The sequence below is a fragment of the Heloderma suspectum genome, chromosome 1 (assembly GCF_057233095.1).
Source record: "Heloderma suspectum isolate Gila_16-S chromosome 1, 16-S_ref, whole genome shotgun sequence".
Taxonomy (NCBI): domain Eukaryota; kingdom Metazoa; phylum Chordata; class Lepidosauria; order Squamata; family Helodermatidae; genus Heloderma; species Heloderma suspectum.
This window is the reverse complement of record NC_139458.1, coordinates 409,747,819-409,762,358: the sequence shown is the minus strand read 5'-3', so window position 1 is coordinate 409,762,358 and position 14,540 is coordinate 409,747,819. Positions and strand designations below refer to the sequence as shown.

Genomic DNA, 14,540 nt, shown 5'->3' with positions numbered 1-14,540 from the left:
GCCTGTGCAAATGTGCTGTTGTGCTTAACTTAGCATTGTGTTTATTATAGGAAGATATCCCATAGACACAGCCCGTCATTACTGTTACCATAATAATGATTTTTAATGAGGTAATGAGTTTAAGACACAGAGTAGTTTAAAAGGCAAGTTAAGCAAGATGCATTAAGCCAAAAGCAAAGTGATTCCATTAAATTATTTTCTTTGGAAAAACCTTGTGAATTGAGAAGATTGCATTCTGTTTAAAAGGGGCGGGGGGGGGCACCATAAAATGGTAATCACGGGAGATATTGCAAGGGCAATTGCCATTGGGTTGGATCCAGACTAACAGCACAATGTTAGTAAACATGGCCACTCAGAAATAGTTAATTGAAGTGAGTTCAGTGGGGCTTCCTTCCAGATATATGGGTATAGGAATATAGCCTAAGTTAATCGCACTCAGTTCCAATTGAAATTAATGGGATTTAAGTCATGACTGTTGTGTTCCATTCATTTCAATGGGACCTAAGTGCAACTCACTTAGTCTTGATCCAACCCATTGTTGACCTCTGTTGAAGATTTACTTCAGATTTACTTCATTTTCTAAACCTACTTTTTACATTTACCTACCCTTAAAGGTAAAAGGTAAAGGTGCCCCCAACCAGTCATGTCCGACTCTAGGGTGCTGTGCTCATCCCCGTTTCTAAGCCGAACAGCCAGCGCTGTCCGAAGACACTTCCGTGGTCATGTGGCCGGCATGACTGAACACCGAGGTGCACGGAACACTGTTACCTTTCCCGCCGAGGCGGTACCTATTTATCTACTTGCAATTTCTTGCTTTCGAACTGCTAGGTTGGCAGGAGCTGGGACAGAAGACGGGAGCTCACTCCGTCACGCAGCACTCGGGTCTCGAACTGCTGACCTGCCGACCTTCCAGTCTGCAGTTCAGCATCTTAACCACTAAGCCACCGCAGCCCCCTTACCTCTCCAAAATAGCTGCAAAGTATTTTCTCCTGATTTTCACTGGTACTCTGCTCCCGTTGCAGTCCCCCACACCAAATTGCAGGTCTTCCACTCATGCAACTTTGGATCCAACCCAATGTCTTCAAGTAGGAATGCTTTCTTCTCAATAATATTTTAGAAATAAATTTAATTTGCAGTCCTATCCACAATTATGTGGGAGTAAGTCCCATTGCAGAGACATTAGGACTTACTTGTGAGAAAATGTGTATTAGATTGCACTGTGAGGTTATTATATGCCAGCATGAACAAAAACAAAAGAGTTTATGGAGTTCTTTTCATATATTCTAGCGGGCGTAAAGATTCATTTCTTGCTCTTGACACAAGCAAGTACTTAGCCTTGGTGAAAGTTTTGGGGAAATATGGTAAACTGGAAGGTAAGCGCTCTTGCTTTCACTGTATATGTCTGCTATATAATAAAGGTATCTTGCCACCAGAATAAAAATGTGAGTTGTTATTAATGGTATATCATGTCCTGCAAAGTGCTTGAACATTTTGCATACAAATTTGCATGTGAATTCAACCAGAGATACTTGGACAGTGTAGGCCATTAGTTTTAATGGATTGGCAAGCTTGTCATTTACATTTGCACAGCTCAGTGCTTTTTGCATTTCTGCAGCTAGTTTTTATTAGCATTGCTGTTGAGTTTGAAGATCATGACTTATGGCACAAATTGCGTATGTGCCCAGACTAATGGCTTTGTTTTTGCTTAAGAAGGTCTGAAGTCTGAGCATAAAGCCTATAAACGTAACCTCCTTGTAAAGGGTCTAAGCACTCCAGAAAAAAAGACCCTGTAACTTTTGAATAAATACCTTGTAATATTAAAATACTCAATTTTCTACTATACGTTATTAACATGGCAATGTAAAACCAACAGCTGAACCATGTTGTTGAATTAATCAACGAATTTTACATACCGTATTTGGTAATGGCCAAGTTGCATTTAATGCCTTTTGCTGTGAAAGGTATGGATTTCATAATATATGAAGTTTGTAAACTGTAGGATATTGCCATCATTAATTAGAAGAAAGCAGTTTGACACTGACTAGGGCTATTATTGCATGGCGCTCTATTAAACAGAAGATTTATATCTAATTCATTTAATTGAAAGCATGTGATCGAAATCTGGATTGTTCATTAGAATGAGCTTTCTCTCCAAAAGATGCTAAAATGAGATCATGGCTACCTATGCAGTGAAAAGGTAGCATTGTGTTGATTTTTCTGAAGCACGCAGCATGCTGCTGCGGGCAGTTTCAAAAGATGAGCCTGCTTTTATGTAAAGTGGTCAAAACATTTTGCCTGCGCAATAATTAAGAACATTACAAAAAATGCTCTTATTCCATATACCAAAATGTTTGTTTCTGCCTTCCTAATGAAGCTTAATGAACCTAATGTTTTAACATGCACTCTCTTAGAAAGCTTTCATTGGCTCTCCTTGGCTAATTAGTATCGACACAGCAAACAGGCCCTATCGGTATCAGACCATTAGTCTGGCGGTATATACAGTGTAAACACATCTTTATTATCTGGCCTCGTGACAAGCCATCTGCTGAAGAAACAATGGTGTGATTTAGCAGATGTTAGCACGGAACGATAAAAGCATCCATTTAGTAGGATCTTGTTGCTATAGGGCAGACTCTACAGGGTTACGTGGTGCAGAGTGGGCACACAGTTCCTATCTGTAATTTGTAGTCAAAGTTGCAGCAAAATGATAAAACCATGCTATTGTGGATTCATAATTGTAGTCTCGTTTAGAAATGCAAGTAGTAATTAACTTGAAATTGGCATTATACACCAGAATTTACATTCCTGCTGGTTTTTGAAATGCTCTTTTAATAGCAGTTTGTTTTCTCTGTACATAAAATTACCTAAGGGTCTTTTGTGGTGGTTCATTGTAGATGCTATTAACGTTTTAAAGGAGATGAAAGAGAAGGATGTCCCTATTAAAGATACAACTGCCACATCCCTTTTCCACATCCTTAATGGTGCAGCCTTGCGAGGTGAAGTTGAAGCAGTGAAGCGGCTGCATGAGTCCATTGTGGCCCTGGGTATAGCAAAGCCTACTGGAAACCTGTGTTCTCCCCTTGTTACTGTTCACTTGGAAAAGTAAGTTGGTTGAGGTCTACAGTTAACCAAACAGATCTGTGTGCTCCAGTTTTCATGTTTTATGCTCTCAATTAAAACGGTTGCACTGATCCAGCGCAAGTGCACTCTTGTACTCTTGACAGGCTGCTTGTTTTGGGATGTGGGTTCATCTAGCAACCCCTGTTATGAGAAAGGACCATAGCTGAGGGGTAAAGCACCTGCTACGCATGCAGAAGGTGCCAGGTTTGATCCCTGGCATCCCCAGGTAGGGTTAGGAAAGAATTCTGCCTGAAACCCTGAAGAGCTGCTGCCAGTCAGCGTCGACAAAACTGGATGAGATGGACCAATAGTCTGATTTGGTGTAAGGCAGCTTTCTGTGTTCGTATGTTACAGAGAGAGTGTTCAAGAACACTAGCCATATTGAGAAATACGGTTCCTATCATACACTCCTTGCCCAGTGCAGACTATATTTGGAAGCACAGCCCCTTTGTAGTGAAACTCCCTGTAACATTCTTTTCGTTACTGAATTTTGAACCAGGTTATTTTACTGAAAGAAACAAATGTGTTTATACCTTGGTATGTTTTACAGTCTCAGGGTTAGTAATTGGCAAAACCCATTCATTCTCTTCTGGAACAAGTTCAGTACAATTGGAACGTGATTCCAGAATCGAGCATAACCTGGCAGAGCCTGTTGGTTATCTTTCTACAATCTGCTTGGTGTATGCCAGTGACATTATCAGGGCATACCAGTGCGTGATGGCTCCTTGGCAGGCTGCAGCCTAGACAGTGTGGGTGGAGACCTCCCTGCCCTAGCTGAGTCATCCAGGAGATACTGGAAGTGCAGAGGGCCTGTTTTGGTACAGGCCTTAGGCTGCATAGAGATCCTGAATGCTCTCTGCATGCACAGCGCTTTCAGGTTCATGGAGCATCGTGGGTACTGCCCAAGTCCTTCACAGCACATTCCTGTGCATGTCCACTTAGAAATAAGCTCCATTAAACTCAGTGGTAAGCTTGTATAGGATTACAACCTTATTTTATTTCTTTACAGCACTTTTGCCCCACTCTTTTGCCAGGGAGTTTTACAAATATCAGTAGTAAGATGGTCATACCCTCAGTCTCACATGCTGAATGCCATGACACACAAGAAAAAGGGGATGGGGAGGGAGAAGGAAAAATGCAAGCTCAGGCACCAGTTCTTAGGGTCCAGGGGATGTTTAAAATCAGGTGGACCACAAAGTCACCTCCAAAATCTGTCATGGGCCAAATCTGGCCAGATACCCAAATCTGCCACCAAATTCTAGTTTTGGCTAGAACCTGGCAGCATTCCAAGTTAGAACTGAACCATTGCTCTGTGTAAAATATGCATCCCACAGTGATTATGCAACTTTCAGGAAATTATAGTCCCATCTGACTTTAGTTCAACTAATAGTTTAAGTTGCATCTTGAACGTCTTGGGTTGCCCTCACATGCTGTCATAACCAGATATTTCTCTCCAATATACATTCAGGGTCATCCTTAAAACAAAGGTGTCTTAGGGGCCCCCTTTTATATGACACTTTACGTGGCATGAGAGGAAGCAGTGCTGTAACAGCTCCCATGTCAGTAATGGGGTCAAAATGTGATGGTCTATGCAGAAAATATGACTAATGGATGGGATCCAGAATTCTGTAAACAGAGTTCTGCCCATGGATCGTTCCCACTAACACAAGGGGACAAGCGATTTTCACTAATTTCTCCCTTCAGCCCCTTGCATCCCACAAATATGCTCTCCGGAGGGTTGAGGTGTTGTGGAAGGCGACAAAGGGAAAAGAGGAACAGGTCAGCAAACAACAGTCCAGTCCAGATGGACAATAGATGCAGTGCAAACCTGAGTTCAGTTGATATATTTCTGTCCATCTGGGCAAATGAATCAAGCACCACCATCATCCTTCACGCCCCCCCTTCCCAATCCCTTTCCTTGTGTCTCCTGTCTTTTTTGATTGTGAGCTTGAGGGAAAGGACTGTCAGATTGTTGATTCTTGTAAGCTGCTCTAGGAGTCTTTAGACTGAAGAGTGGGATATGAATACTTTAAATAAATAAATAAGCAAGCAAGCAAGAAAGAAAGAAAGAAAGAAAGAAAGAGGAAGGGGAATAAATCTGCAAGAATCACCACCTCCTCCTTTCTCTTTGCCAAGGCATCTGCCAGAGCTCATTCTGCAAGTGGAAAGACTGCTATGATCCAGCCCAATTTTTCAAAGTCAAATCGGGGGCAGTTCATAGCACTTGGACCCAGGAGAATGAAGTTCCAGAAATCTTGGGTCAAATTACTGTGTTTATGGAAGCAACAAGATGTTTATGGATGAATGTGATGAATTGAAAGCCACTTTGCACTCTAAAAGTGCTGTATAAAATGAATTAAATTTATTACTAGAGTTCAGAGAAAATGAAAATATTCAGCAGGTGCTCTTCTGCCTATACCCATAATACAGTTCCATAAAGAAAATAAACTTCTTGCACTCATTTGTATTAAATCATTTCCCAAAGCCATCCTGTGCCTTGGTTTACTTACGCTTTAATGAAAGTCCAAAGTCATTTATTAGGGAAAATGTTTTTGATCAAATATATTATAGTGTTCTTCAAAAAGTAGATTTCTCCCCCCACTATCCCTTTTCAAATAGTAAACATTTCAGTTCTGCTATAATTTTAGAGGCTTGTGCCACTGTTTTAAAAGCTGACGTGTAAACTTTTCATCTGTTGCAAACTGTGATCCTTACCATTCTTGCTTCACAGTTGATGCGGTGTAAATCGGTGGGACACTTCCACGTGATGTATTTTGGATGCAGTGCTAGACTAGTTCAACAGACATGGACCTGGTTCACACATAATACTCCCCAATGGTTTATTTAACCCATGGTTTGTTGCCCTATCCAGGGTTTGTCTGGCAGACAAACAACCAAACTAGTTTGTTTTCTCAATTCCTGGGTTGTTTGTTGCCCTCCTCTTTCACCTGTTCCCTCTCTGTATCTCAAATGCTTTTGCAGTACTGTAGTTCTGGCATGTAGAGTAGCTGTTGTTGTTTTACCACTCTTGCCCACTGCCTCTGTAGAATATCAAATTTACTACAATCTCAGCTCTTGCCACAAGGGGGCATAAGTGGCTGGCTGCCATTTATTCCTATGGGAAAAAATTAAAACACTGCACTTGGATGAAGGTGTGATGGGGGCAAAATCTTTCCATTACTCCTCTCACTTGGTTGGCCTAACATTCACCAAAAGAGACTCCATAGAAAGGACATAGCTGTGCATTGAGACGCATGCACATAGCTGGTTCCTGAAGTATACTGCCTCTCCTAGCACCTCCATTATGTCTATCAAGAAAGGGCGTTGCTAGTCATGTAAGTGACATTTTCAGGTTTTCAAAATGGAGTCCAGAACAAGGCTACGTACGTAGGGGTAGCTGCACTTCCCACTGCTCCCTTGGATGGACGAAAGGTGCTACAATTTAGCATATAGTTGAGATGGAGCAAAATGAATGTCAACTTTTCAATCCTATGGGACCACATGAGCCTTTCTGAACACAACAATCATCATTAGAAGCCCTACTCAGAGTTCCCACATGTTCTGGATTTAGGCATGTTGTGTCCAAAGTGACAGCCTTCCTGGTTGTGCCATCCTGTATGTGGAGTGCCCTCCTTAGGGAAGCTTTTGTGGAGCCAAATCTGATGATTTTGGAGCCAGGTGAAGATTTTTGTTTATTACCCAAAATGCCATTGAAGCTTTTTAAATTTATTTCCCTCTTCTCCAGCCACAGTTCTTCTGATTTTTTTCACCGTGGTTTGGTTTTGTTCTGCTTGTTAAAGTACAGTGATTATCACTCCCCTCTCTAGATTGCTCAAGGTGATGTACCTGGATTACCGACCTCCTTTTATGCACACAACCGTTCTGTGAGGTAGGCTAGGCTGAGAGTCATTCACAGAGCAGAGTTACTGACTGACTGGGGATTTGAAGCTGAATATCTCCAGTCCTTGTCTGACACTCAAGCCAGTATTTTATTATTTAAAATATTTCTAAACTGTCCTTCATCCAAATCGATTCCAGGGTGATATACAAAAGTCATTTTTAATATTAAATAAACAATTATACAGTGGGCAGTATCCAATACTGCCACTTAGAGATGTCTTGTCATTAGAAAATCTGGCCCTTTGGGGGCACGACAGATCACCGCTGCCTGCCTGGCTTGGCTTGCATTTGTGAGCCAAGCTGTGTGGGCTTGTCTCAGGATCCCGGAACATTTCTCGAAGGGGAGGGGGGGAGGTCATAAAAAGACATTTGCGCAAATTGCAACTGTAAATTATGCATTTTGTGCAAATTACGCAATTTATGGCCACAATTTGCAGAAATGTTTTTTTAAGGGGGGGTGGAAAATCTGCAAGTTGGGGAAGTGAGCTGAAGTACGGCGGGGTGAGCTGCTGAATCTCAGCAAGCTTCACCCCCCAGGTAGATTTCTCTGCCATCCCTACTGCTGCTGAGCTCCCACACTTTCTGTTGCACTAGTGGGACCTACTGTGAGCACAAGAGGAACTAGCACTTCTGGCAGTAACCCCAGAAACTAGTGGAAGCACTTATTTCCTGAACAGGACAGATCAACAGAGCTCTTTTCTGCAAGCATTGCTGGCCTGCCCCATTCCGGAAATGAGGATTTTGGCTTGTTTCCAATTGCTGCAGGATCTGCTAGATTCCCGTTGCACTAGTGGTGGGTACCATTGGGGGGGCAGCATAGGATACTGCCCAATAAAAGAATCTTCAGACAAACTTCATACAAACAATGAATTGAGAGGCAATGAAGCTATAAAGCAAACAGATGCAATATGATCATTTTAAAATGCCTGGGCAAATAAAGTTGTTTAACTGGATGCCAAAAAGATTGTAATGTCAGTCCCGATTAAACCTCTTTGGGGTGGGTGTTCCAAAGTTGGAGTGCCACCACATTAAAAGGCTCTCTGTTTTGAAAATACATAACAGGCCGCTACTACCGAAGGTACTCATATAAGGGCTTCTACTGAATGTTTTTGTCCATGGGCAGACTATACCCCACGCTGGCTTTTTGTTCTATGCTTATACTGTATTTGATTGAGTTTCTATTATTTTTGTGAACAGCCTTGAGATTTCTGTAAGTTCAAAGAACCCAATTGAGTGGGGACCATGGAGGGCACTCCAGGGTCTCGAGAATATATGGGCCTTCGCTCTACCCCCGCTTGTCATAAAGACAGACATTCTGCTACACTTTCAATAAAATACTGTTTTTAGAATTACTCTAAGGGAGCAGTCCTGTGTCCCCTAGACAGCAGCCTCTCTGCGCTCAGTAAATGGAGCACGGAGACAGGGGGAAAGAGGCATTCCTAGGGGAGGGGAGGAGACTGGGGCAGCATTCCTACAATCTTTCCTATGGCTGCCCCAGCCTCCTTCCCTCCCCGAAGCCTCCACTAGAGGGGCAAAATCACCCATCTAGCTAAAATGTAGCATGGGGAGGCACAAGGCACCTCCCTCTCTGCATAGGATACTCGTAAGCCTCCAGGTTTGGGGGCTTACGGGTACGCAGGGCGCAACGCATAGGATTGCACCGTTAAGTAATGAGACTGGAAATAGTTCTAGTTATTTTACATCAGCAACTTTTAAAAACATTTAAAGAAAACTTCCACATTGCTGTTAAAGCAAGCCTGTTATTTTGGGTTTGAGGCTATATTGTTTCAGAATTAGGAATCTAAATATTTGTACAGCAACTCCTCCTTCAAAATAATTAGACTTCAAAAAGTGTTGGATGGGAGGCTTAATCATTACAGACCTTGTGTATGTGGAAAATACCAACTATTGTTTACTTTTATAATTGTCTGAATTTTGAATCTTTCTTCCTATTGCTGGTAAATAAAGGAGAGTCTACCAAAAGTATTATGGAAGTATTATCATGGGCACGTTTTCTTAGATTTAGTTACTTCTGTCATTTCAGTTCCTAAATATTCTTTATTTGGTACAAAGAACTGTGCCACATATTCCCATTTCTATTTTCGAGCACCAAAAATAGCGCTTTCAGGGGTGAATAGAAATATTGCTTGAAAAACTGTTGTATATGAATATTCACATTTCCCTATTTTCTGCTGCATTTTTTTTTTCCATTTAGTACTTTTTCTTTTCTTCCTGGATCAGTCAGATGAGTGATCCCAGCAAACTGACAATCATGTAGTAAGTAGGATGATGTCACAAAGCTCCATAATGATGTCACTGAGGGTAAACAAAGCTAGCTTGAGAACAAGGACTGGGTTGATCAAATGGGTGATCTCAGCCAATTGGGATCGTACTGTGAATGAGATCTCATCTTGATGCTGAATAGCTAATCAGATTTGGCTACATGACTGTGATACTGAGGGGAAATGAAACCAATTTAAAGAGAAGAGGGCAATGTAAATACATAGGTGAACATTTTCACAGGCATTGTCAAAAACATCATTGAAAGAGGGATGTGTGTGCTTTTCAGTAATATAGAAAATGTTTCTGAAACACAATGAGTAATTTCAGTTCAGTCCTAAGAAACCTTTTTCTCAGGAATGGTTAAGGATGAAAAAAACCTGCCTCTCTGTTAAAGTATTAAACTTGCTTATAGTTAAGATACAAGTTAAGTTAAGAGAGCTTTGGCTGTTGGGCAGTACAGAAATGTAATAAATAAATACATGAAAACAACTTGTTTAACTCCCTTTAAAGTTTGACTTGGAAATGGAATGTAATTTTAAATGGGGTGATTGTCAAAATTATTGTTATTTCCTGCTGTCCATTGAAGAGACCTATGGGTAACTTATGCTATAGTGCCTGAACACAAGTTTTCCATCTAAAGAGGTTTTGGTGTTGTGAAGAACTTGGATTTTCATAACCCTAACCTTGGCTGTTCATTAAAACCTAGCTAGTTGTCTTATTCATTTGTTGTTTGTGAAGTTAGTCTTTTTTAAATTACTGCTTTTTTTTTTAATAGTATGCAGAAATCTACACACATACCCTGCCAGATTTTTGTATCTTTATTTCAAATGTCCACATTATTTCTGGATTGTTTTCCTTCTCTTCAAAACTCTTCTTTAAAGAGCAAAGCAAGGAAGGGTTGTCTCTTTTACTCCATTATTGCAATTAGGAATTTTGCATCATCAGTGCCAAAGGACAAAAGTGGTTCATTTGCCCTAGGGGAACAGGACAGTGATAAGATGATTTTTCGTCAAGGATCATTGGGTCGTAATTAAGTTACATTCATTGCTATTGCTTTTTGAAGGATGATTGGTAAATGACAGGCTTCATGTGTTTAGTACGGACAGTGTTCACTAGGTTTTTTTTCTCTCTCTGTCAGAAAATCCTGTTGAGCCTGATAATGTAAATGTGGCATTTTATTCTGAACAAAAGAGCAGGGAAATGAGCTATCTTGTCTAATCATTCAGTTGTTTAACACCGACTTCCAGTTTAGACTCAATTGGCTGGAAAGCACTTGACATGTGAAGTTAGTGCTGTTCGGAACGCATGTTTGAGTAAATTTTAAAGTAAGTGACAGCTAAATTGTACCTAGGGAAATTACAAAGCCTTCAACACAGTTAATTTTTTGGGGAGGATTAGTTGTAATTGCAACACCAGTCTCCTTGAAGATTCCTCGTTATAGCTGATGAACGGGGGGGAAAAACATTTAGCTCTTTCAAGAGCCCCGTTCTCTTAACAGAATAATTTTTTAAGCTGATTGTACCTTACTGAATTGATTTCCCTCCACACTAACATCTGCTTCAGATTTCCAGAGAGATTTGTTTTTGAGGCATTCTCTTTTTCCCAGAGTCCCTTTTTTCTTCAAATCCTCCCCCCCCCCCATTTTTATTCCTTCCTCTCTAGTGATTTCAGGTTTGAGAGCTTTTCAATCAGTAAACCCCTTAGGTAAATTGCCACTTCACTAACACTTTATGCAGAACACTGAAGCACTTCATTCCAATTAAAATCAATATTTGGAGTCTTACTTTACTTTTTTTATATCAAGCAGACTCCTTGGTTTGGAAAAGTTGTTTATAACACTTAAAAAGGGTAAGGTTGAGAGAGTGGTACCCCTTAAGCAAGTGGATTTATTGTCATTTAAAACTGAAATGGGTGAAAAAGAAAAGAACAACTCAGTCAGTTGCAATTCAGGGCCTGAAGCTACAGATACTTTCTCACATGTACTGTTAGTTGAAAACCCAACTGGTTTGGTGAATGCTGATATTGATTCCTTACAACGTTAGAATAGATAGCTAGTACCATGTTGTTGCCCCAAGCAAATAGCACTTTATTTAGGATGCAATTCTATACACACTTACCTGGGAGTAAACCCCATAGAACATTGTGGGTCTGACTTCTGAGCATTCTTAGGGCTTTTAGGCTCCATCACAGATAGAGAAGTCCAAATTAGGAAGATTTAAGACTTTGTGATATTATGTGGGGGTTGAGATGAATACACATGCCTGAGGTTCTAGCTGATATGCAAGTTAGACTAGAATACTGCTCTTTAAAAATTTAATATCCCTGAATAGCAACATACGCAAACTGTATAAACTATATATTAAGAAGAGTTGCAGAAATGTGCCGGGGGGGGGGGGGGAGTGCAAGTAAGTTGATCTGTAATAAGGTAGAACTATTCTGTTTGCATAGAACAATGCCATGAGTTTTAAACTGAACATTTTGATTTGCCATTTTGAGCAGCAAGATTAGCATAGTTGAAGTGCCTTGTATTTAACTTTGTTAAATTTACTCAGGACCAGTCAGCTTCATTTCTTGAATTCATTAACACCTTACTCTAGTTCTGTGTCCTTCGAGGTAAGTGTAATCTGATCATACTTTTCATCAAGGAGAACATTAAAAATTAGTTTTATATCAGACACATCTGTACTTCAAAGGTTAGCATAGCTCCCTTCATTTGAAAAGCCAAAAGTCAGAACCAGTAGAGAGTTTTCCTCTGCAGTCCCTGTTGGAGGGGATCGCCTACAGCTCACAGATTTGGTGGATTGCGCCCATAGATTCTCTTCAACACCTAAAGATCCTGTGTACTAATGTACATATAATAACTGCATTCCTAAAGGTAGGTTGCAAAAGACATATTTCTTGAGCTACAGCTATTTTAAGGCTGCTCCACATGACATCATTATTATGAACAGCTTCTGTTGTTCCAGTTATTTTCGCCATGCAGTCAAAAACATTAATACACAACAAAACTGCATGGGGAGCCAATTCATATGAACTATTTTTCTACATGTGTTGGCATGTTTTTAAGCAGTATGCTTTGCACGCTGATCTGATGTGTTCACTTGAGCTCAAAGCACTTTACGGAGTCATATATTTTCACAGCAGACTTAAGTTTTTTGTCCCAGTTTGCATGACTAGTAGTTAATCAGACTTTGTTTTTCTTGATTAACTTGCTCAGGAGTTGCATTCTTGTGGGGGCTTCTGGTTTGATGTAACAGCTTGGTATCAGGAAAACTCTTCTTGGTTATTTAAATTGCCAGTATGGAAAATAAGGGGAGGGGGGCACTACATGTGGTAAAGCAAGGCAGGTAGAATAGGGAGTTGATTTGGCAAGCCTGGACCAAAGTCTTTGAAAGTTGGGGTTTTTTGTTTTAGACGCGACAAAAAGTGGACCCGTGTGCGCGCGCATGTGCACATCGGTGTGCGCAGTATACCCCAATTAAGTATTTAATTGGTGGCTGTTATGTTGTTGCAAACTTGTATATATTTGATGTTCACATTAGCTGACTAGAAATCTTGGCTGGAATCCTCACTTGAACGGATGGAACTTGTGGACAACGTAGTTGCCAGTTTCTACCAATTCTCCCACACCCCTTACTGAACCCCCTCATGCTGCATCATGTTCTTTTGGAGGGACCCTTTCCAAGAACAGTTTTTGGGGAAGTCAAGGGGTTGTAATGGGAAGGGGGTGGATGGGCAGGAAAGTCTCAGAGCATGCATGATAATTTGGATCCAAGCCCTTGAATTTCTCTACTTTCTGCAAGATGGATTCGCGTCTTAAAATTGGACTGTCTAATAGTATTGTTAGAGAACTAACATTTTGCAATATCTTGAAAACAAACATCAAAAGCCATAGTAGTTTTCTAGTGATCTCAGAACACTAGGTGAAGAGGCAAGCTTATGATTGGTGAAACATTTACAGATGCTTAGACATTCAATCATGGCTACTTGTATGTTATTTTTAATCCATTTGCCTTTCATGGATTCCTTATTTTACACACACGCAGGCTAAATATCTTCAGAAATATGTATCTGCAGCCTGTATACTATTAATGTGTCTATTTGATTGACATTCCAATTATTCATTCATTTATTGATAGCTTTGACCTAAACAGTCAATTTAGTGCTGTGGGAACGCAGCTGAGACAATACTGTTGCTCTTTTCAGAGTCACTGACAGAAGCTGAACATAAACAGAGAGAACTTGAATGTATTTATTTGATTGCACCCTAGGTGGAATTATTGGGAGTTCTCAAGCTTGTTTCTATGGGTGTTAACTGAACTTGCATCCAGAGCAGAAGAAAACACTGATTATATAAAGCTTTATACCCATCTGTGGTAGCTACCATAGTATTTCTTTTGTATGACAGTAATCTAGCCTGCATCATCCACTTGCAGTTTTGAAATTAACCTGTAATTTAGTCTTCACCCCAAATGACAATAATTCAAATGACTCTGTGGGGTGCCAGAAGATGCACTGTAAACAGGGCTCAGTAAAGGGGGTAAGGTAGAGATCCATCAAGCTAGGCTCATTTTTATGATTTTATATGGATTGCAGTAAATTCACAATTTCTTCTATATTTGTATTTCATTTCAATAATAATTTTTTCAAAATTTGAATACCTTTTTAAAATGGCAATTCAAGGCGAGGCTATAAATAACACAGTGGATTTCTTTTAAAAAAACAATTGTGTTGTTTATGGAGTGGTATAACAAAATATTCTTTATGGTAAAATATGACATTCAAGACTATAAGTTCAAAATTTTCAACCCCTCAAAGTCATCTAATGCTCCATTGTTACCAGCATTTTTTCTGAGGATGCTATGTTTTGTCTCTAATGCTTCTATTAATTTTCACTATCTTTCTAACTTGCTGTACAAAGTATGCAGACAAAATGTTTATAAACAGCTTTTATTCTGTTGGGAGCACAACCATGTGTTAGCAGAATTCATTGTTCATCAGGAAAATATACCAAGCTCCTGCAGTCCCCACATTGCTCAGTTTAGACTCAGTTGATATTTGTCACGAAACTGAGTACTCAGAATGAGCTTCTTTGTACTACATTAGGACTACTTGGAATTTGATTAAGATGTCTTTTAGAATTTAAATGAGCAAGCTTGTATATTATCAAAACCTCCGAATGGGTGTCTTTTGAGAAGCTGAAGGAAATATTAGAAAAGGAATTGGATGGTTTGGAT

General features: G+C 40.1%; 1 protein-coding gene across 3 annotated transcripts in view; it reads left to right on the top strand.

The window, feature by feature from the left end:
* Positions 1-14,540, top strand: part of LRPPRC (leucine rich pentatricopeptide repeat containing) — a 158,614-nt gene that overhangs the window by 83,178 nt on the left and 60,896 nt on the right. For all 3 annotated transcript variants that reach the window (XM_084828952.1, XM_084828950.1, XM_084828951.1), the window contains 2 exons: positions 1,288-1,373; positions 2,895-3,102. In XM_084828952.1, coding sequence (XP_084685078.1) covers positions 1,288-1,373; positions 2,895-3,102 — 294 coding nt within the window. The remainder of the gene's footprint in view (positions 1-1,287; positions 1,374-2,894; positions 3,103-14,540) is intronic.